Source organism: Hylobates moloch, unplaced genomic scaffold (assembly GCF_009828535.3).
Source record: "Hylobates moloch isolate HMO894 unplaced genomic scaffold, HMol_V3 SCAFFOLD_6, whole genome shotgun sequence".
NCBI classification, from domain to species: Eukaryota; Metazoa; Chordata; class Mammalia; order Primates; family Hylobatidae; genus Hylobates; species Hylobates moloch.
The window spans coordinates 126,018,872-126,043,469 of record NW_026652281.1 but is presented as its reverse complement, the minus strand read 5'-3'; the positions used below and the strand labels follow the sequence as shown (position 1 = coordinate 126,043,469).

General features: G+C 42.6%; 1 protein-coding gene across 1 annotated transcript in view; it reads left to right on the top strand.

The window, feature by feature from the left end:
• SH3TC2 (SH3 domain and tetratricopeptide repeats 2) overlaps positions 1 to 13,787 on the top strand; it is a 139,047-nt gene extending 125,260 nt beyond the window's left edge. The window contains exons 17-18 of the mRNA XM_058440010.1: positions 12,587 to 12,655; positions 13,746 to 13,787. Of these exons, the coding sequence (XP_058295993.1) occupies positions 12,587 to 12,619 (33 nt within the window). The 3' untranslated portion in view covers positions 12,620 to 12,655; positions 13,746 to 13,787. The remainder of the gene's footprint in view (positions 1 to 12,586; positions 12,656 to 13,745) is intronic.
• Positions 13,788 to 24,598: the final 10,811 nt, after the last annotated feature.

The following is a 24,598-nucleotide window of genomic DNA, read 5'->3' as shown; positions in this document are numbered from 1 at the left end:
AGGGCAGCACAGAGACTAGAATTGCCTGGGGTCAAATCAAAGTCACAGTCATTTACTTGGCATTGGTTGCCTTCTCTGTCCATCCAGTCTGTGTGGGGACTTATTAGATTTCACTGCAGAGGTTTACCAGGTTTGTAAGGTGTCTTGGCTTCTGTGCTGTGAGCTGGGGGTATAAATCTGGTGTCTTAGTTGATTTGTGTTGCTATAAAAGAATACCTGAGGTTGAGTAATTAATAAAGAAAAGAGGTCTATTTGGCATACAGTTCTATAGACTGTATAAGAAACATGGCATCAGCATCTGCTCCTGGTGAGGCCTCAGGAAGCTTCCAATCATAGAAGAAGGTGAAGGGGAGCCAGCATGTCACATGGTAAGAGGTGAAAGAAGAGAGTGGGAGGGAAGAGGTGCCATGCCCTTTTAAACAACCAGCTCTTACCTGAACTGCAGAGTGAGAACTCATTCATTACCTCAGGAAGGCACAAAGTCATTCATGAGGAATCTGCTCCCATAACCCAGACACCTCTCACCCTCTCATGAGGCCCCAACTCCAACTCTGGGGGTCAACATTCAAACTGAAGTTTGGAGGGGTCAAATATCCAAACTATAGCATGTGATTATGGGCCAGTTCCTGTTCCCAAAGGGCTAGTGGCCAGTTGGAGAGACATATGTGATGATAATAGTGTCAGCAATAATCACCGTGTTATTGAGAACTTACTATGGACTGGTTGCTATCTCATTTATTCCTCTAACAACACTACAAGATGATGTTGATAACATCCCCATTTCACCTATGAGGAAACGGAGGCTCAGAGAGCTTAGTTTCTTATTCAAAATCACGATGGCAAGTAAATAAATGAGGGGAGACTCAAACCCAAATCTGTGCAACAGCAAAGCCCATGCTCTATGCCAGGGCTTCCCAGCTGGAGATGATTGGCCCTCTCATGCTCTCCCAGGGACATTAACAATGTCTTGGAGACATTTTGGATTGTTGCAGTGTGGTTGGGGATGGCTACTAGCATTTGGTGGGCAGAGGCCAGGGATGCTGCTAAATGTCATTCAATGCACAAGACAGTCCCTCCATACTCCAGCAAATAAGTATTAGGCCAAAATGTGGATAGCACTGGGGCTATCTCTAAGCCAATGCAGCTCTAAGCCATCTCTGTGCACCATATTGAAATAGGTATCTCTACTTTCTCCCACCTTGTTATTGCTTAGCCTAGCTCCTGAATGTTTTATTCATAGTACTCATCACAACTTATTATTTTTGTTTGTTTGCTTGTAATTTCAGTTGTTAGATATCTCCTCCACTCTAAGCTGCTTGTGGGCAAGGGCTATGCCTGCCTTGTTCACCACTTCATCTCTGATAACTAGCACAGCATCTGGAATGTTGTAGAGGCTTAATGAATATTTGTTGAGTGAGCAAATAGGCAAATGGACATAGTGAAATTAAATAATCTGTGCAAGGTCATAAGAACAAAGTGCCAAAGGCAGTATTTAAATCTAGGTCCTTTTGAATCCAAATTCTCTGAGTTAAGGCATCTCAGGGTAATTAAAGGATTGTAAACATGTCCCTGCTCATGTCCCTGAGAGTTCAGAGTTCAGCAGAGGAGCGAGAAAATTCTGTGGGTGTCAGGGCGTGATGCCAAATTCAGGCTGGGAAAGAAACAAGGGACAGAAGAAGGATGAGAAGAACTTCAGGACTCAGCCGAGTCCTCATGCTAGTAGATTGAGAGAGGACTTAGTGGAGAGTTGCCCAGATATTAAAAGAACTGTTTAAAATGGCCAGAATCAATCTTGCTCACTTTTAAGCAAAGATGGGCAATACAACATTTATCTTCTCTCAGTCCTCAGGGACTTTGGGACACTTAGAGTTCCCAAAAATAATGGCTAGTGGCTCCACAAATGTAATTTAAGTCCTAGAAATACCCTAAAGTCAAGTACTGGTTTAGCTAATAGATCCCAGCCCTGGGAGCAGCTAAGACTGAGTCTGTTCCTGCAGGGGAGCCACTGTGGGAGCGAACTCCATATGGGCCCAGGCCTGGGGAGGCTGTCAGGGTAAGGGGAGGTAGGGACTGAGGTACATGCAGGCAAGGGCAAGGGAGTGAGGGGAGACAGAAAGAAGAGAGAGTGAAAGGCAAGGAGGAAGTAAGGGTTAGTGGCAGAGCAGGGAGGAAGGAAGCAAGGGAGGAAATGAGGGGAGGAGAAAGAGAGGGAAGGAAAGAGGGAAGGAAAAAGAGAAAGGAAGAGCAGGTGGGAAGGAGGGAGGGAGAAAGAGGAAAGGAGGGAGAGAGAAGGGAAAGAAAAGGAGAAAGAGAGGGAGGAAGGAAAACAAGGGGGGAGGAAGGAGAAAGGGAGAGAAAGAGAGAGGGAGGGAGGGAAGAAAGAAAGAAGAGAAAGAGAGGAGGAAGGAAGTAGGTAGGAAGGAGGGAGGGAGAAAGAAAAGGAGGGAGGGAGGAAGGAAAAAAGAAGGGGAAGAGAGAAGAAGGGAAGAAGGAAAGAAGGAAGGGAGGAGGAAAGAAGGAAAAATTGGTAATAGTAACAATAGGAAATACTTCCTAAGTGTTTATAATTGCCTCAAATTGTGTGAAATCCTTAAAATGAATAACAACCTTTACTGCTGAAAACAATCCTGTGGGGGTAGATTCTTTCATCATGTCCTTTTTATAGATTAAAATAATCCCAAGTACATACAGTGAGGTAGAATAAATAACTTCGAATGTTCGATAGCAGAGTAGGGTGACTATAGTTAGCAACAATGTATTGCATATTTCAAAATAGCTAGAAGAGAGGATTTAAAATATTCCTAACACATAGAAATGCTAAATACTCAAAGTTATGGATATTCTAAATACCTTGACTTGATCATTCCCATTCTATGCATGTAACGAAATATTATGTGTACCCCAAAATATTATAGGTACTGCAAATATTTTGTATCTATAAAAATTTTAAGAAACAAAGCACAGAGACCTTAACCAGCATGACTGAGGACACACTGAGGCAATAAGTGGTGAATTCAGATGTGAAAAAAGTGTGGTCTGGGGAAGAGCTGCTGTGGTGGGGATGGGAGAGAGGACAGTGGGAAGGGCAGAGCCGGGCTCTATCATGGGGTCTATGGGAATAAACTGAAAGCTCCTAGGTGTCTGGGGATAGACAGTAGGGATCTGGAGGCTGGACTGTAGATCAGAATGGCTGTCTTTGACAGGAGAGAGCCCAGCCTGCTCTTTTTGGATCTTAGGGAAGCCCAAAGAGGCTCTTTGTTTGAATGGGCTTTGCTGACAGATTGTATTGGACATTCCTTGGTGACACTATGAGCCCAAAAGAATTGTAATGCCATTGTTAGATACTTATCCTTTCTTCTTGAAAGGAAAGAAACAGGAGTGATGAAAATGATCCAGTTATTATCATTTTATTATGCATGGGGACAAGAAAAACAAAGGAACAGAGAAAGGAGGTTATTAAAATAAATACAAATGGCTTATATATGCTGTAACATCTACAGGTTGTGTTCCCACCCATTATTTCATAGGATATTCCCGTTTTGTGGTGGGTGTCAGATCTGCCCTCCCCAGTTTTACCAAAGAAGAAACTGGTTCAGAGAGAGGAAGTTCAATTAGTAAGAAGCTGGCATTCAAACTCAGGTCTTCTTTTTCAAATCGTTAGCTCTTTCCTGTATACAATACTCAAGTCATGCTCAGTTTCCTTTAAATGAAATTGTCTTTTTTTTTTTTTTTTCAAATTAACTTCCCAGAATGAAAGTTGTGTGAAGCAAGATTCTGGTCTATTAATCATAAAGAGAAGATTAATTCTAGAATGAGTTTAAGATTTGCTTATGACAAATGTCCCTTCAATAATTGTTTATGTAAGAGCTTATTTTTTAAAAAGTTGGTGACCAAAAAACTAGTATGTGTCCTCTTCGGAGCAAATTAATGGAAGCAAACAATAGTGTTCTTGGAAATCTCTTGGATAAATAACTTGTACATGCTGTTCTCTGTACCCACCTCACCTGAGATTACACCCTTATTCCTCTCTTGAATCTAGCTCTGCTGAAGTCTTGACTTTTCATCCCTACTCCACCTTCCTAATCCTTGGCATCTGTGGATCTTCCCTTCCATGTCATTTCCAGGGCCCTTTCTACCTCTACCCCATAGAAAGCAAGCTCCGCAGGGCTGGGGCTTGGTGTTTCTTTTTTTCTGAGGCAGAGTCTTGCTCAGTCGCCAAGGCTGGGGTGCAGTGGCGCGATCTCGGCTCACTGCAATCTCCGCCTCCTGGGTTCATGCCATTCTCCTGCCTCAGCCTCCTGAGTAGCTGGGACTACAGGCGCCCACCACCACTAATTTTTTGTATTTTTAGTAGAGATGGGATTTCACCGTGTTAGCCAGGATGGTCTCGATCTCCTGACCTCGTGATCCTCCCGCCTCAGCCTCCTAAAGTGGTGTTTCTTGACTGTGGCTGCATCCTTAGCATACTGTGTGGCTCACAGTCAATGCACAATATTTGCAGGATGAATGACTGCATGGGTCACCAGCCACAAAACATAGACTGGTGTCATTATTGTGAGTTCTCTAGACTCAACTTACATTCCTAGCCTCAACCCTGGCACACAGAAATGAGAGCTCTGTAAATGTTTGCCAAATAAATCAAGGAGTGACCGAAATATTGTTTTATAAAACACATGCTTTCAGTAGAAACAGAATTTGCCCATCTTGTGAAATAACATGTTATTCTGAACTGTGTCCATGAAGATGATGGAGTGGGGTGGTGGGTGGTGGGGGCAATTAACAATCTCCGTACATTTGCGTGTTTTCATGGTGCCTCTAAAGGTCACAGGTGCCTAATGCTTGTGGCTGGCAGACACCTTAATCAAGTGGCAGCAGTAATAACAGTGACACCCAACAGTTACTGAGCACTTATGTTAGGCCAGGCACTGTGCCAAGGGCTTTATCTATATTAACTCATTTTATTTTTCTTTGAATTAGAATTAGTTATTATCCTCTTTCAACAGGTGAGGAATAAGGCACAAAGAGGTTACTTAAATGGAACTCTATGAAGCCTTATGGATGTGCATGGGAGCTTCCAGGCTGCCCTGGGGATGAGAGGAAGGGACAAGACCAGGAGAAGATGAGAAAGGGCATCAGGCACGAGTCTGTCCTCCCCTCCTATAGTTGTAGCAGATTGTATTTGGTTAAATATTTTATATATTGTCTTTTGAAAAAGATTTATTAGAGGGAAAGAGTTTTGTCTAGCTAGAATAAAAGGCTTATACATTTTTAGAATTGATGTTTTAGTTCTACGGCTAGGAAGCCTAAAGGCTGGACAGTGTTAAATATCTTGGCAATTGTCATAGTGGCACAGCTAGGTCTAAAAAAATCTCAGCCTCCAATGGTCCAGGCATCTATTTCTTTGGCACCTATTGCTTAGATGCCCAGGTGTCTCTGTAATGGCACTTGAATTTAGTATACTTGTTGACCAAGGGACTTCCTTTTCCAGAACTTTTGCTTGCAGAGGTATGTCCTGAGGAATATTAAGTAAAATAAGGTAAATGTGAAAGTATCTGTCTTGTAGAATTGTTGGAGAAAGGAAAACAAGATGAGCAAGGCAAGGGTTAGACAAGGCAGGAAGTGGAAAGAATGCCCAGGGAATTTGGACAAGGCTAGGTTGGGTGGGGGGTATGGCTTCTGGCTCTGGAATACGAAGGGCAATAACAATAACATGACTTTTTGAATGCCTAACCTGTTGCATGCACACTAAGCTACATGCTTCACATGCATCGACACTTTTCATACTGAGGGCAGTGAATTCTATTTCTCTGAAGAGAAAACAGAAACTCACACAGCTGGTAAGTGGCAGAGAGAAACTCAACCAAGGCCTGTCTGGCATCAAAGTACATTCTCTGAACCCCTCAGCTACACTGCTACTTTAAAACTTTTTAGGCCACAGGGCCTAAAAGACTTTCTTGAACCTGGTAGCAAATTTTGGGACTAAGTCTGGTTTAAAGTTATGGTTCCTGACCCAAACTCAGGAACATATAGAAGTCTTGAATTAGATCTGCCTTTAGGGCCAGTCCAGGGCGATTCAACCACCTGCTACCCAGATGCCTGAGACTTTTTGACCTGAGGACCAAACTTTTCATTCTCCAATTAGAGATAAAATAGAAACTCCAGGTGGCCTCTTGAGTAACCCTTTAGTTAGTGAACAAGTCGGAAATAATGGCCAAAAGCAATCCGTGCATTTGTATGGCCCTTCAAGGTTTAAAAAATGTTTCATCTGTGTGTTTTCTCAATGTCATTAGAGGCCAGTTATAACCCCTATGCGACAGAGCTGAGAATATGGATCACAAGGAAGGAAATATTTATGGAGAGTTACACACATTTCAGCGGTGGCTGACCTAGAACTCAGTCCCTGGTCTTCTCAGGACATTTCCTCTTTGTAAGGCACTAGAAAACAGAAAGGCACTAGAAGGGAATCGAAGTGCGAAGGGTGGGAGAGAAGGGCCCATTGAGGGGCCCTGTACAGAAAGAAAATTCTGACCACTGATTTTTCAGAAGGCCCAGTGCTGGCTGGCCCTGTTTCTCTTAAGCTGGGTGGGGAGAGGAACAGTGCCCAGAGGTATTTTTGTCTTGTTGCTTCAACCCAGGCAGCTCCACTTGGAATGATTTATGATGATTTCTTGGGTTTATTATGTAAACACGGCCCACACCAAGGAGGGGACTTACATTCCCAGGGTCTTCCTTCCTGAGTGGCATTGCTCTAAAATTATTTTGCTTTAGGCTGAAGCTATACCATAAGTGTCCTCAAGTTGTCAAACCTGGAACATTAGAATCATGAGAGAACTCAGAGGTTACTCAGCCCAGCTGTCTTATTTTGCAGTTGGGGAAACTGAGGCCGAGATGTCAGAAGGGAGTTGTTTGAGGCACAGAACTGACTAGAGTAAGTGGCTGGGCTAAAACACCTACATAACTCTGAACTATGTCCTCCATGATTACTACAGCTCTTGGGAGAGAATGGTGAGCACATCAGATATACCTGTGTGGAGCTTAGATTCTATCAGGGAAGATAAACTTTAAACAAATAATTGGAAGTGGGTAGTGAAGGAATAGAGGTGCTTTATGGGCCTATAACCAGGGACCACAACCTGGCCTGGGGCTAAGGGATAGCTTCACTTGAGGTAATGAGGTTTAGATGGAGACTCAAAGGAGGAGCAAGAGTTGGTCCCCGTGGAGCATAGGAAAGAATACATTCTGGATAGAAGGACTAGCATGCACCTGAGGCAGGCAGGAGGGAGGCTCTGAAAATTGGCCAGTGCAGGAATGAAGGGGCATGAAATGAGGCTGGGAAGGTGGTGGTGGGGGGAGGTCTGGTGGACCTCACAGGAGTTTAGATTATATTTTATATGCGAGGGAGAGCCGTGAGAGTTTCAAGCGGAACAGAAAGTGGTGAAATTGATTTGCTTTTTAAGTAAGATCTCTCTGGCTGCTTTGAAAAGAATGGCTGGTGAGCACAGGTCTGATGTAAACATTGGCTCCTTACCCAGTCCAACATGGCCTCTGTGGCTCAGTGTCCCCATTAGCATGCACACACCTGGGATATTGGAATCCGGCTGTGATTTCTTTTGGTGTAGGTGTTACTCATGAAGCTGGGCACAGGACATGTGCCCTGTAAAGCCCTTGTGGCCTGCATTGGGATAAAACCAGACAACGGTGCTCTTGCTAGTGTTCAAAGGGCACAGTGGAAGTGGGAAGGGCCTAGAAGAAATGCCAGGGTTGGAGGAAGCGAATGCCAAGAAGCCAGGGTGCCCAATGGGACTGGTCTAGAGGGTCCTCCTTCCACACAGACAGGCCTCAATGCTTCCTGTAACAGAAAATTTCACAGTTCACAAAGCTATCTTATAATACATGCATTTTCTTTTTCCAGTCACTTTGTCTTTCTGTCTGCATCCTGTCTATTTTTCCTTGTTTCCTTCACGAGATATTGTGATGCTTTTGAAAGCATGGGCTTTAGAGAAAGGCAAGTCTGGGTTTGAATCATGGCTTTTCCACTTACTAACTGAGTCACTTTGGACAAGTTTCTTAACCTCTCAGATTCTCAGTTACCTCATCTGTAAAATGGGTATGTTCATATTTTAATCATGAAGTTGTAAGGTTTGAATAAGGAAGTATGTACCTTAAGTACTTAATATGTACCTTAAATAGAACATACTTAAGTACTTGGAACTTAGTAGGTGCACCATAAGTTTCTCTTGCTCATTCATTTGTTCAGTGTTTATCGGGTAGCTATTGTGGGCCAGGCTCTGGCTAGGTACTGATGTCATAATGGTAATCCCCAAAACTCCTTTTTCAAGTCTGGGGCAGCGATCAATGTTCCCCAACTTTAGCATGTGGGGAAAATACCTCTTGCCGTGGAGGATCTGGAAAAGGGGCCCAGATCAAGAGATAGATGTAGATGCTGCCTAAGCAATGCTGTCAAGGGCCCAGGTTACCATTTTTCCCATATTTTCCTCTTGCAGTTTCTTAGTTCAATTCAAATAATCACACTGTGTCTGTAACTGTGTGGCAGGCCCCTGACTAGGTTCCATAAACAACACCATGGTCAGTGAGTTGTAGGCCTTGGCCAGTATGATAATGCCAACAGGATGGTGACTGAGATGGTGAAGGGACAAAACTTGTCACAAGGAAGTTTAAATTGGCCATAAAAGACTCAATTAGTCTTCTAATTTCTGATTCCTGTCATAGGAAAGGGGATCAAATGGCATTTTCAGGTTTTTTGGAGGCAGATCAAGGACCTTTGGTAAAAATCACCATAAGGCATATTTTGTCTCGTTAAAAGAAACATAGCTTTCTAATATCTTTAGGTGTCCAGCAATAAAACAGGCTGTCTAATATGTACAGCAAACTGTATCTCTTGGAATCTATAGGAAAAGGCTGGATAAACACCCACAGGGTGTTATAAAGGGAGTGCCTTGTTTGGGTGAAAGGTTTGATGGAATGACCTCTAGGTTTCCTAGTAGTTCAGAGACACAGGATTCTAAGTTTCCATTGTCAGGCTCACACCACCTTCCCTTGGATGCCTGCCAGTTTCCTCCCTCTGGGACTCACCCTGAAGCTTACCTCACTCCTTCCTGAACCCAACTCGGGAAACTTGCTGTGCCAACTCACCAACCCTGGGATCCACATGTCAGGCTCTGGGGGCACACATGAAATAAATTCCCGTCTGTGTTCTGGCTGAACAATTTAATTTTGCCATTATAACCTGACCCTTTAGAAGTCTTGCCCCTTTAGGTGTTTATATTTCCTTTCTTAGATTTGTATTTCACACACATTTCATATCATAACAAGATATGCACACCAGCATCTGTTACAAAATTTTTAAGCTTAGTATTTTGGAAAATCAACAGTGTAGTGGCTCTAGAGTCAGACAGCTGGATTAAAATCCCAGCTCTATTACTTACTAACAGTGTTGTGTTGGCTAAGCCACTTAATCTTTCTAAACCTCAGTGTCCTTATCTATAAAACAAGGTAATAATAACACCTAGCTTATAGGGATGCTGTAAGACTAAACAGATAATAAATACAAAGTGCTTGGAAAAATGTCGGGTACATTGTAACATTTCCAATAAATGTTAATGGTAAATAAATAGTTATTAAATATTGATTTTGTTAATAATCCTTCACTTCCTCTTTTATGTATTAGTTTTAAAATTATTTCTTGCATCTTTTAGAAGTGAGAATAATACTAGCATTGAAAGGATTCTAAAGGGTACTGAATCTAAACCATTTTTTACTGCTAAGGAAATTAAGCCTCAGGGCTCATTGAACAGTAGAGCCAGTAATAGGATCCATGGGCCTTTGCTTTTGTCTGATGCCCTTTTATTTATCATAATTTTCCTAATGAGTATTAATTAAGAGTTATCTTATTTTTCTGATCGATGGCTTCAAAAAAATAACAAATGCCTTGGCAATGATTTCTTGGACATAATACCAAAAGCACAGGCAACAAAAGCAAAAACAGATGAGTAACACTACATCAAACTAAAAACTTCTGCACAGCAAAGGAAACAACCAACAAAATGAGAAGGCAACTTACAGAATGGAAAAAAGTATTTGAAAACCATATATCTGATAAAGTGTTAATATCCAAAATATACAAGAAATCTCTAGAACTCAATAGCAAAAAAGTAAATAATGTGATTTAAAAAATGGTCAAAGGAACTTGCCAGAGTTTGAATATTTGTCCCCTCTAAAACTCATGTTGAGCTGATGTAACTTAATGTCTAATATAACAGTATTGAGAGGATGGATTAATGGAGTATTACAAGAGTGGGTTTGTTATAAAAGCCATTTTGGCTCTCAGTGTGCCTCTCTCACCCAGTGATGCCTTTTGCTATGTTATCACATAGCAAAAGACTCCCACCGGAAGCCAACCAGATGTGGCTGCCTAATCTTGGACTTCCAAGTCTCCAGAACTGTAAGAAATAAATTTCTTTTCCTTATAAACTACCCAGTCTGAGAGATGCTGTTATAGCAATGCAGAACGGACTAAGACAGAAAATTGGTACTGAGAGCTGACACTGTTGCTAGTAACAAGTACCTGAAAATGTGGAAGAAACTTTGGAACTGGTAGGGGTAGAGGCTGAAACAGTTTTGAAGTTAATCCTGGAAAAAGTCTATATTGACATGAATGGAATGTTAAAGGTGATTCTGGTGAGGGCTCAGAAGAAAAGACTAGAGAAAGTCTGGAACTTCTTAGAGATTACCAAAAATGTCTACAGAAATATAGACCATAAAGGCCATTCTGATGTATCTTGGATGGAAACGAGAAGCAAGATGTTGAATCCTGGAATAAAGGCCATCCTTGTTATAAAGTAGCAAAGAATTTGTCTACATTATGTCATGCTTTAGGGCTTTGTGGGAGGTTGGGAGTGATGAACCAGGATTCCTGGTGGAAGAAATACCTTAGCAGCAAATCATTCAAGATGCTGTGTGGTTACCTTTGGCTGCTCACAATGAGATGCAAGAGGAAAGGGATGATTAAAAGACAGAAATTTATAATTAAAAGGGAAGTAGACCATAATTATTTGGAAAATTTGCAGCTTGGCCATGAAAAGAACAAAAAAGCATGTATGCAAGAACAAAATAAGGGTGTGGCTGAGTTACCAGTTACTAAAAAGATTACTAGGACTAGAAGGGAGCCAGGTGTTCTTCATCAGGACTATGGGAGAAAGGCCACACAGCCATTTCAGAGGTGCTAGAAGCTGCTTCCCAGATACAATGGCCTAGGCCCAGAAGTGTAAGACGGCAGAATGGTTTTGCAAGATGGCCCCAGGAACCCTCCACAGCCTAATTGCCCATGGCCATGCTGGGACTCTGTTCCCTGAATCCTAGTGCAGAACAATTTGGCTACTGCAGCTGTGGCTCAAGCAGTCTCAGGTGAAGATAGACTTTCCACTCCAAAAGGCTTAAGCTGTAAACCTTGGCATCACACTGTAGCTAAAGTGGGCCCAGATGTGGTTTACACCACTGCTCTAGAGGGTGCAAGCAATAAGCCTTGGCAGTGTCCCTGTGGTACTAATTCTGCAGGCATGCAGAATGCAAGAGCTGTGGGGCTATGGTGGCCACCACGTACATTTTAGAGTTTGTATTGAGAAGCCTGGGAGCCCAAGCAGAAACAACTGGAGGCACAGAGCCACCACAGAGTATCTACCAGGGCAGTGCCTTGTACAGCTGTGGGAGTAGGGCTGCCACTGGGACCCTGGAACTGTCAAGCCACCAGCAGCATGCAACATCCACCTGGGAAAGCCACAGGTACTGGACTGCAACCTGGGAGAGCAGCCACATGGGCTGCACCAGCAAAGCCAGAGGGGTGGGGCTGCCCAAAACCTCAGGGGCTTAACCCCTATCCCAGAGTCCACAGGATATCGGATATAAGGCCAAAAGATATTATTCTCTAGCTTTAAGATTTAATGTCTGCCCTGCTGGGTCTGGGACTTGCTTGGGGCCTATTACTCCTTTCTTCTGGCTTATTTCTTCGTTTTGTAATGGGAATGCGCACCCTTTGCCTGTGCCACCATTTGTCTGGGAAGTAGATAACTTGTAGTTTCACAGGCTAATAGATGAGACTCTGTACTTTGGATTGTTGAGTTGGTGCTGAAATAAGACTCTGGGGCTATGGGAATGGAATGAATGCTATTTGTATGTGAGAAAGACATGGGGTTTGGGAGTCCACAGGCAGAATTCTATGGTTTGAATATGTGTCCCCTCCGAAACTCATATTGAAACTTAATCTTCAATGTAATAGTATTAAGAGATGGGCCTTTAATAGGTGAATAGACCATGAGGGATTTTGCCTAATAAATGGATTAATCCATTTAATAGGTCAATGGATTAATGAATTAATGGGTCGTCATGAGAGTGGGTCTGTTATGAAAGCCAGTTTGGCTCTCAGTGTGCCCCTTGCCCAGTGATGCCCAGTGATGGTCACCAGAAGCTGACCAGATAAGGCTGCCTGATCTGGGATTGCTCAGCCTCCAAAACTATAAGAAAAAAGGTTATTTTCTTTATAAATTATCCAGTCTGTGTTATTTTGTTATAGCAATGCAGAACAGACCAAGACAGCACTGAATAAACATTTCTCCAATGAAGACATACACATATCCAACAGGTATATGACAAGGTGCTCAACATCACTAATCATCAGGGAAATGTAAATCAAAACCACAGTGAGATATCATCTCACACCTGTTAGATGGCTATTATCAAAAAAATTAAAACAGTTCTACACTTAATTTCTAATAGAAAGAAAAGATAGCAAATATTGTCAAGAGTGTGGAAGAAAGGGAACTCTTGTATGCTATTGGTGAGAATGTAAATTGGTGTAGCCAGTATGGAAAACACTATGGAGATTCTTCAAAAATTTAAAAATAAAACTACACATCATCCAGCAATTCCACTTCTGGGTGCATATCCAAAGAGATTAAAATCAGGATCTCTAAGAGATCTGCATTCCCATGTTCATTGCAGCATTATTCATAATAGCCAAGACATGGAAGCAAGTTAAATATCTATAGACTGATAAATGGACAAAAAAAATTTGGTATCTACATACAATGAAATATTTTCAGTCTCAAAAAAGAAGGATATCCTGCTCTTCGCAACAAAATGGATGAACCTTGAGGACATTATGGTAGTGAAATAAGCTAGGCATAGAAAGAAAAACACTACATGATACCACTTATGTGATGCATCTAAAATAGGTTCATAGAAGCAGAAAGTGGAATGGTGGTTACCAGAGGCAGGAGAGAAGGGGGACTGGAATGGTATCAGTTAAAGCATACAGTGTTTTAGTTACAAAACGTGAATAAATCCTGGAAATTTATACTGCCTATAGTTAACAATACTTATTTTATACTTTAAAATTTGCTGAGGCTAGAGCTTATGTTAAGTGTTCTTATCAAACACACATACACAGACACACACACACGCAATAGATTGGGAGGGAACTTTTGGGGGTGATGGATAGGTTTATGGCATAGATTTGTGGTGATGATTTTATAGGTAGATGCTTATCTCCAAAATCATCAAGTTGTATATATTAAATATGTACGGCTTTTTGTATGTCAATCATAATCAATAAAGTGATTAAAAACAATCATGCAATTAAATAAGCATTTTCCCATTTCAGTTAAATTTGTATAGATAATTGAAAACAAGGAAATGAGATTTATAAGCTACTTTCTATCTCTGTGTTTCAGAGGACTTTGAACACCAACTTCCAGGGGTCCAGCAGCCCTACACCACTCCTTCCTGCAGCCTCCCAGCCTCTTGAGAAGCAAAGCTGGCCCTGAGCTTGCTTCACACAAATGCCTGTTTTTAACAGTCCTCCTGGTTTACTTCTTGGAATACCAGTTCCAGGGTGGGTGCTCTCAACCGGTGTGGTTTAAATTGTTTACAGATGTGCTGCCAAACATTTTTCCGTGTGTGTAAAATTTATTTTTGCTTCAGCTGCAGATCACACTGTTGCCATGTTGCCTGCTGGGGAGAACTCTGGGCTGAGTGGGTGGCATGATATTGCCCAAGTGGGGTCAACTGGCTGCCAAGAGGTGTGCTGTGATGCCATGGCATTCCAAGGAAGAGGAGATTTTTCTGGAATGGGTGGCAACTTGGATTTGGGAGTTTATAAGAAAGAATGGCCATGGAGGAGCCAAGTTCAAGTCAACCTTCAAGCAGTACTGAAGGGCACTGAGTAAACCATGTAGTTCTGACTGTCCCATCAAGAGAACTTGTTAAACAGTAGACCTGTTTAAACAGTGATATGCACATTGTACATATCACTGGTTTCAAGTGTGCTGCCCCAACTTCCAGGATTTATGTACTGTGAGCAAAAAAATCTGAGAGCTATTGTCCTAAGTGTGGCATGGAACAAGTGTTCTCTAGGGACATAATTTTGTGCAATACTGGGTTGAACAAAGTTCAACTGAATTTCTCAGTGCCTTTAGTGTGCTTATGCACATGGTGAGTCCCCTAAAGGAAGTATAGAATGTAGCATTCATCCATCTTTCTTGGCCACAGAGCCATGTTTTTCTTTCCAAGAACATATGTGGGCACTAGTGTTCTGAGAAAACATTTTGGCAAATACTGTTGCAGAAGGAGTTCACCTTCTCTGTTTTCATCTGAGGGAAGTCCAGAGACTGTTATACAAAGGGTTAATCTAAAGATTCATCCTTTTTAGTTCCTGATACACAACTCAGCCTCTCACCTCGGCACTGGCACCAAGCCTTACTCAAGGTACTTTCCGAACACATCTGAGAAGGCTCAAAGGGCTCATTACTCCCCTTAGAGAGGAGATGGGGGCTTTTCTTCATGCAAAACTGAAAAATGGTGATTCATACACTCTACCACAGGGTTAGAGTCAGAAACTGGTAATTTTTTTCTGCTTACAACATTCAGCAAAAGCTTACATTCCAAAACCTAGCTCCCAAGTTGCCTCTGCACAGGACATGCTGTGTGATGGAAGTGATTTCTCTCCATCTCCCTGGACACTGTGGAAAACCTTCGTGTTTTCACCTGAACACAACAGGCTGAGCTAAGCCTTTGGTCAGTGTATTGTTAGGCTGAGCAAGTTAGTAGCTTGGAATGTCTCTTCAGGTGTTTGGACTATTTTTTACTCATCAGTAAAATGAGAGGGTAAGATAGGAGGTAACAAACACAAACATCCACTAAACCTGTTCTGTGCTAGATGCCATGCTTTGACAATGCAACAGTGGAGAAAATATGGTTTTTTGATAGATGCATGGCAATAAATTACAATACATCATGCTATCTTCAAAAAGTGCTACAGAGACAGAGGAGGAAGGGATGAATTGTGTTTCGATGATCTTTAAGATTCCTTTCACTGGGCGCTGTGGCTCACGCCTATATTCCCAGCACTTTGGGAGGCTAAGGCAGGTGGATCGCTTGAGGTCAGGAGTATGAGACCAGCCTGGCCAACATGGTGAAACCCCGTCTGTACTAAAAATACAAAAATTAGCTGGGTGTGGTGGCAGGAACCTGTAATCCCAGTTAATTGGGAGGCCGAGGCAGGAGAATCGCTTGAATTAGGGAGGCGGAGGTTGCAGTGAGCCGAGATCGCGCCACTGTACTCCAGACTGGGTGACAGAGTGAGCAAGGCTCCATCTCAAAAAAATAGATTCTTTTCACCTCTCGTATTCTTAGATACCAAGCCTTCTTTTCTTAGTATCTTAGATCTTTTCTTCTTGTTGCAGCTGGCCCAGAGCCTTCTGAATCTCAACACAGCAGTAGAGAAGATTCAACCTTGCCATCACCAGGTACTGGTCTGCTTCTGACTGAATTTCATATGGTGTAGATGTCATTTTAGTCTAGTTCAGCAGAGTTATCCTGACTCACGTTTTAAAATTCAGGTGGATGCTCCTGCTAAACATAAGTCTACCTGAGAAGCCTGGGCTAGGGCAGAGGAGGAACTGGGTGCAGGTCAGTCATTCTCCTGAGCCAGCCTCCAAGTATGAGGGGAAGAAGATGGGTCCTTAGTAGCAAAAATCGTAGGCTCCTACCACTTCTTATTGCTTAAAGTAAATAACTAAAGTGCTTCACTCTGTACTCTAAACCCTCTGGCTCCAGGGCACACATTCAGTTTATCATCTCCCTCTCTTTACTTCCTTCTGAAATTTGTGCTTGCAGTACTGGATACTGCTAATCTCTCTCTCCCCCATTTTTTGATACTTCTCACCTCCTCCTTTTTTGTTCTCATTTCTTCTCCCTCCTCCTTTTCCTCCTCCTCTCCTTCCACATTCCAAATGCCATTTCCTGAGGACGATTTCGGCAATAATAAAATCATCAATACTAGTGAGTTACTGGTTAGTTTCAGACAGAAAACCCAGATGCATGGTCTGATAATCTCCAGCTGACCCAGGGTGTGAGGAAAGATGAGCTCTGAGGACCTTCAGGCACTTCTAGCACACTCTACTGAGCCTTACCCATTCTCCTTCCCTTAACAAAATGTCCCATTCCACTAGGGACAAAATACTCGGAAGCAGCATTGTTAGCAGTAGCAGCCACAGGCCACCCACCCTCTTGCCCCTCCTTACCTTCACATCCCCAGGGATACTATAGAAAACAAAAAGCCGTGGCTGCAGGGTGCCAAAGGTGGCTGGCACAACGAGGTCTGGAAACCTGGACTGTGGAGTCCAGGAATGGAAGGACCACCCAGTTCTGCTAGTGGGAAGAGCCTTGGCTGGGGGCTAATGAGGAGAAACTCCCTCCCACACTTTCTGAGCACAGTCAGAAGTCAAGCACTCTAATCTCCTCCAGCCTCCAGCCCAAGCCCACCACTACCCCACTCCACATCACCTAATCTCAGGAAATAACCTCCTGCCCACTTTACTGATAAGTCTGAGGCCACCCATCAATCTTTCAGAACTCTCTGGACTGTCATCCACCATCTCCCTGCCTTCCTTCCTTCACTACTAAATGTGCCCTTCCGCTGGATTGATTTTATCTTTCCCTTCCTCCTCCCCAGACCTCCCTTCTAGGGCTTTTGCAGTACCCCTCAATCTCTTCTCTTCCCTGGCTCCCTCTCTTCCATCTGACATACAAGCACAGAGAAGCCACCACTTGCTAATTCCACTGTCACCTCCCTCCTGTGTTCCTCTTCTCTGAGCTGCCACTTTGCCACTGACTCTGCTTTTTAATAAGTAGCCAAAGACCTCCCAATTGCCTCTTTTTTTTTTAAATATCCCATTCCACATCTTTGGGGCATTAACATTTAATAAAAATTTTATTATAAACATAATATAAAAATAACTCTTGTTATACATAATTCAAACGTTGGAGATGTGATGTATCTCAAAATAATAAGAGCTATTTATGACAAACCCACAGCCAATATCATACTGAAGGGGCAAATACTGGAAGCATTCCCTTTGAAAACTGGCACAAGACAGGGATGCCCTCTCTCACCACTCCTATTCAACATAGTGTTGGAAGTTCTGGCCAGGGCAATCAGGCAGGAGAAAGAAATAAAGGGTATTCAATTAGGAAAGGAGGAAGTCAAATTGTCCCTGTTTGCAGATGACATGATTGTATATTTAGAAAACCCTGTCGTCTCAGCCCAAAATCTCCTTAAGCTGATAAGCAACTTCAGCAAAGTCTCAGGATACAAAATCAATGTGCAAAAATCACAAGCATTCCTATACACCAATCACAGACAGACAGAGAGCCAAATCATGAGTGAACTCCCATTCACAATTGCTTCAAAGAGAATAAAATACCTAGGAATCCAACTTACAAGGGACGTGAAGGACCTCTTCAAGGAGAACTACAAACCACTGCTCAACGAAATAAAAGAGGACACAAATAAATGGAAGAACATTCCATGCTCATGGATAGGAGGAATCAATATCGTGAAAATGGCCATACCACCCAAGGTAATTTATAGATTCAATGCCATCCCCATCAAGCTACCAATGACTTTCTTCACAGAATTGGAAAAAACTACTTTAAAGTTCATGGGACTTTTCATGGAACCAAAAAAGAGCCTGCATTGCCAAGACAATCCTAAGCCAAAAGAACAAAGCTAGAGGCATCGCACTACCTGACTTCAAATTATACTGCAAGGCTACAGTAACCAAAACAGCATGGTACTGGTACCAAAACAGAAATATAGACCAATGGAACAGAACAGAGCCTCAGAAATAGTACCACACATCTACAACCATCTGATCTTTGACAAACCTGACAAAAACAAGAAATTGGGAAAGGATTCCCTATTTAATAAATGGTGCTGGGAAAACTGGCTAGCCATATGTAGAAAGCTGAAACTGGATCCCTTCCCTACACCTTATACAACAATTAATTCCAGATGGAGTAAAGACTTAAACGTAGACATAAAACCATAAAACCCCTAGAAGAAAACCTAGGCAATACCACTCAGGACATAGGCATGGGCAAGGACTTCATGACTAACACACCAAAAGCAATGGCAACAAAAGCCAAAATTGACAAATGGTATCTAATTAAACTAAAGAGCTTCTGCACAGCAAAAGAAAGTACCATCAGAGTGAACAGGCAACCTACAGAATGGGAGAAAATTTTTACAATCTACCCATCTGACAAAGGGCTAATATCCAGAATCTACAAAGAACTTAAATAAATTTACAAGAAAAAAGTCAAACAACCCCATCAACATGTGGGCGAAGGATATGAACAGAAGCTCCACAAAAGAAGACATTTATGCAGCCAACAAACACATGAAAAAATGCTCATCATCACTGGCCATCAGAGAAATGCAAATCAAAACCACAAAGAGATACCATCTTGCACCAGTTAGAATGGCAATCATTAAAAAGTCAAGAAACAACAGGTGCTGGAGAGGATGTGGACAAATAGGAACACTTTTACACTGTTGGTGGGACTGTAAACTAGTTTAACCATTGTGGAAGTCAGTGTGGCGATTCCTCAGGGATCTAGAACTAGAAATACCATTTGACCCAGCCATCCCATTACTGGGTATATACCCAAAGGATTATAAATCATGCTGCTATAAAGACACATGCACACGTATGTTTATTGTGGCACTATTCACAATAGCAAAGACTTGGAACCAACTCAAATGTCCATCAGTGATAGACTGGATTAAGAAAATGTGGCACATATACACTATGGAATACTAGGCAGCCATAAAAAAGGATGAGTTCACATCCTTTGTAGGGACATGGATGAAGCTGGAAACCATCATTCTGAGCAAACTATCGCAAGGACAGAAAACCAAACACCGCATGTTCTCACTCCTAGGTGGGAATTGAACAATGAGAACACTTGGTCACAGGGTGGGGAACATCACACACTGGGGCCTGTCATGGGGTGGGAGGATCAGGGAGGGATAGCATCAGAAGATATACCTAATGTAGATGACAAGTGAATGGGTGCAGCACACCAACATGGCATATGTATATATATGTAACAAACCTGCATGTTGTGCATGTTATCCTAGAACTTAAAGTATAATTAAAAAAAAAAAAAAGTGAAATATCACCAATACCCTTTTGCCTCAATGCCAATCCCTAGAGGTAACCACTATAAAGAGTTTGGTAAAAATTTTTCTGCACCATTGCTTACGTATTTAAAAGTTTGAGGTCATTTTAATATGCCCTTTTGCAACTGGCATTTTTACTTAACACTACGCTGCCCATGTCTTTCCATGTAAGTCTATATAGACATATCTCATTTTTCAAATATCCAAATAGTTTTATTCCACGATGATGTGGCTATATCATAATTTATTTAGCCAATCTCCTTTGGATGTTGAGGTTGTTTCTACTTATTTATGTATTCAATCATGTATTCATTCATTTCTGTTTCAAACAACACTGCAATCAATTCCTTGCACATATATCTTTGCATACCTGTGCTTGGAGTACTGGATACCACTAATCTCTCTCTCCTCCATTTCTTTTCTTTTTCAACATTTCTTGCATCTCCAGCTTCTGTCTTGGCTCTTTTCTGAAATAGCAAACCACTTTCTTCCCTGAGCACACAGATACAGATGCACATTCACCCCTTCTTGCTTCTGTCCAAAGTTTTTCCTCCTGAAACGATCACTTCCTACTTACGTTTCTGCCCAAGTTTTGTGTAGACCCATCTCTGGTTTCCCAGACTAGTCTGCCTTGATGGCTTCCTATAACAGCAGGGCGAGGTATAGACCATATTGCTGTCAGCATTTAAAAAGTGATAAAAACTGAAGCTTAGAAGATTAAGGAACTTGTTCGGCTTGTCTAGCTAGTTAAATGATGGAGCTTGGATTTGCTCTCAGGCCTGATTTTCTGTAGAATCTATGAACTTAAATAACTACCATGTTACGTTGTTCCTTTGGTCCTGGTCCTCAAAGGACCTTGCACACACACCTACAACCACAGCTACCCAACGGAATGGTGGTAACTGATTAACAAGTCAGTTCCCTCTACTAGACTGGGAAATCCCTGAGGGTAGCCCCTTTGTCTTTTCTTTCCACATACCCTATATTTAGTACAGATCCTATTCTGGGTGCTGATATGGATTTGAATGAATGAACCTATGTTTGCGGAATGAAGAATGCCAGCACTCCCCGAACCAGATTCAGAGACAAATTTCATCACTCAGCAACACACGATGAGCTTAAAATTTAGTCCCTGCTAGTTTGTGAAAATAAAAAACCCCTCTCTTCCAGTGCCCTAATGCACTCAATTATAAGAGGCTCTTAAAACTGGCAGGGGGTAGAACATAATGGTTTAAAAAACACAGGCTGTGAAGTTGGAAGGCATAGGTTCTGATCCCAGAGCAGCCGCTCTGCTACTTACTAGGCAAGTTATTCAAGTTCCATAATCCTTAATTCCCTCTCCAGTAATTTGGAGCTAATAACAATTACCTGCTCACGGAGTTATCCTGAGGATTTAATAAGATAGCCAAGATGAAGCACTTAGCACAGTGTCTGGCATACAGGAGGCACTCAATAAATGTTAGTTGCATTATGGTGCTTAGGATCAGTAGTAGCCACTTTCAGTCTGTTGAAAGTCAATTTAGATCAGACATTCATTTCTCCTACACGTCTCCAAGCTTTGAACAGGATGAGTTTTTAGTTTAAATTGCATAAAAAGCTCACTTTCTTGCCCTTATTTGTAACACAAACATTTACTGAGTGATTTCTGTGTATTCAACCCTTTCCTGGTAGTACCTCGTTGGTCCTTTACCATTGCGGAGAGTCTACAGTAGGAAGAATAATCTTGATTGGGTTAGAGTTTGGGGAGGACAAAATTTTCCTGCTGTTTGTAGTTTAGAACATTGCATAATCTTCTGAAAAGCACACCTGTCTTTTTCTTTTTAAACTTCAAGGATTCGTTTTAAAACATTTTCTCACAAAAGTCTGAAGTTTTCGTACCTTGATTCATGAAGGGACGGGTAGTAGCTTCTGGATCCTGATTCATGGAGGTGCCTGTGCTATTCTTTGTCTTTGAGACAAAAAGCTTTCCTATACCAGCAGCTCCTGAAGGTGACTTTAGGAAACAGCACTTGTTTTGTTATTCTGTGCTCAGTTTTGACCCACATCCAAGTATTAATTTTTTGAAGGGGAGGGGTGGTGGCTGTTGTTTGTGTCTAAGTGGGTCTTTCCAAGGACTATATATTAGGGTAAGACTCCACTCCTGGCAACCAAAACAAAAAACTTCTCTGACTCCAATTCAAATCTCAACAGAAGCAAATGACTCAGTTCAAGCAAACTTTATAGATTATTCAATTCTGGAACTATATGTTCTCGGAGAATCATACCCAACATTGAAATTAAACTACTCTCTAAAGAAGGAAATTCCTTAGTAACGTCACTCAGCTCCAAAACTTGGGACTGTCTTTCCTTGCATCTAACTTACACGTCTCCAATCACAAATTAAGCTGTTCATTCTCCAGCTGACATATCTGGGTAGGAGATCCAGCTTCAGATGCTGGGAGGCGTGAAGAGGAAAAAAGCTCACTTCTGGTTTTGGTGGGTGTGTGTTTGATGTAGGCGTGGTTTCGTGTTATGTAAGCATCTGGCTCTAGGCACTAGGATACCTGCACCGTCAGGGGACAGGGACTTCTGGGTGCCAGGTGCTCCTAGAAGCTCAGTCACTAAGGGGCTGCTTGGTGCCTCTTCTCTCTGCTCACTGTCCTGGAGCTCTGGCTTCTTTGTCACATGCTCTGTTATCTGAACTCCTCAGGCTACCACTTTAGGATCAAAGGAGATTGTGGGCCAAAGGAACAAAACTCTCACTTTTCGAGCCCGCAGTGTGACCTCGGACAAGTCCCTTCCTCTTCCTGGGCCTTAGTTCCTGCAGCTGAGAGGTATGGAGTTTCATCAGAACGTGTCTGAGCTGCTGCCCAGCACTGACAATCTGGGGCTCCAGAATCTGTCGTCCAGCCAGGCCAGTGACCTAGGTGGGAAGGGCAGTGAGAACGGAGCCGCTGTTTGGAATTCACAGGCTTGCTTGGTGGGACAACTCCTAATAGATTTGATTGGGGATCAGAGCAACCTATTTCTCTGAACCTCTGGTGAGAGCTGATCCAGGCCTGCCACTCCTCGGTCAGGGCTGCAGAGGCATGTAAAATGCACTTGTCAGAGAGCATTGGCTCAGAAGCCTGACATTTCCACCATCTGAATACCAAAAAAGACAAAAATTGCACAAGAGATGGGGCCCAGATGATCTGCTGATCAAATCAGTATTTCAACTCTGGTGTCCTCAGGAGTTCTTATCTGAGGGAACACCCTCCTCTGCCATTTCGAAAGACTTAATACATTTTTCTCCCCGAGTGATTTTGTCCGCAAGAGGACCTATGGGATGGACCGTGTGGATTTTGAAAGCTTAGTGCTGAACTAATTCTGTACCCTAATGATTTTGAAAGCCTGTGTAAATAGGGAGGCAGTGGCAGGGAGCCTGGGGCTGGAAGTCAGGAGGCTTGAATTCCAGTTCTGGCTTTGCCACTCTCTGGCTGTGCAGCTTTAAGAAAATTGCTTCACCTCTCTGGGCCTCGGTGTTCTCATAGAGCAGCATCTCTCTACGGCCTCTAAGACAGAAACCTCTCATCTTGATGGTAGAATGGGGCCAGATATACGTGTGTGTGTGTGTGTGTGTGTGTGTGTTAGCCCAATTCTCCCCTTGTGTGGAGACATAGCTCTTATGGAGGTTACATTCCTTCCCCAAGTTCCTCTTCTTTGAAGGCCTTTGGGATGCATCCAAGAGAGTAGGTGAACTCATGGATTCTTGAGGATTGGAAGGGGCTTTGAGGATAATTACCCAGCTATTGCAAGAATGCCTCTCACCCCAGTTATCTGGTGGGAGGTGCTTGGCATGTTTGAGAACCAGCATTCCATGAAAGTTAAGAGCCCCAGCTCTGGAGTTATTCAGTCTTTGTTTTATATCCCAGCCTTGCCAGTCATTTCAGTTCGTCATTCAGCAAATATTTATCAAGTGCCTATTTTCTGCCAAGTACTTAGATAAGCTATTTTGCATATATTATCACACTTAGTCCTCACAACCCTATGAAACAGGTAGAGGTTTTATCTCCATGTCACAGATGAGGAAACTGAAACTCAGAGAGGTGATGTGACTTATTGCTAGCAAGAGGCAAACCTGGGGTTTGAATCCAGGTCTACTGACACCAGCGCTGTAGCTCTCAGCCACTACGCTGTACTGTCTCCAAGACCTTATCTTCTTAATGTAAACGTCTATGATGTAGGCATTATTGTATCTATTTTAAAACTAGATATTGATGGTCAGAGTTTAAGTAGCATCATTTGGTCAAAGTCAATGAAAGCAGAGCCAGGACTCAGCTGGGAGCTACTCAACCCCCACATCGGTGCCTCTGACTGCTGTGTGCAATGCCTCTACCTCAGCCTTTTGGAAAAACCTCTGTGCATTTGCCAGTCTACATTACAGACTAAGCAGCATGCCCGCTTCTGAAGGAAGGACATGGACCATGCAATGGGAAGAGCCCTGAAGTCTGCATGATGCCAACATCTCAGCTGCTGGTCCTGTCTTCTCCTTACCAGGCACAATGCCTGAGGCATTTCCAGCCTCTGCACTTTACCAGCCTTGCTTTCCTCGCAAGGATATTTATTGTACCAATAATTGAGAGCCTAGCTATGAAAGGACTTTATAAATTAGAAGGTGATGAAAGTGAAATTATTATTGTTGTAGTCCCACTTCTTTGTTTTTCTCCATCAAACTGGACAGTAAATTGCATGTTGCCTTCGGGAATCTTGAAATGCACCATCTAATAGCCTGAGCCCCGTGATCCCAGGATGAAGCAGCACAAGGCAGGCTTTCCTCTCTCACAGCCGGCACTCCTGCCTGACTCATTCAGGGATGCCACATTCCAGGATGTGAGGCATTACAATGGCTGCCACTGTCACATGTAGTCATCCCAGAAAGGCTGGGATGTAACATTCCTGAACAGATTCAGGCATGAGAAGAGAGAGGAGAGAAAATTTGTAAACAGGCAGCCTGGGGCTTAGGAGAGGCAGGAGAAGTTGCTCATTTTCTGTGCTCTTGTTTTGAAAATCTTTGGAGGTGTAGCTGTCCGTCCATCA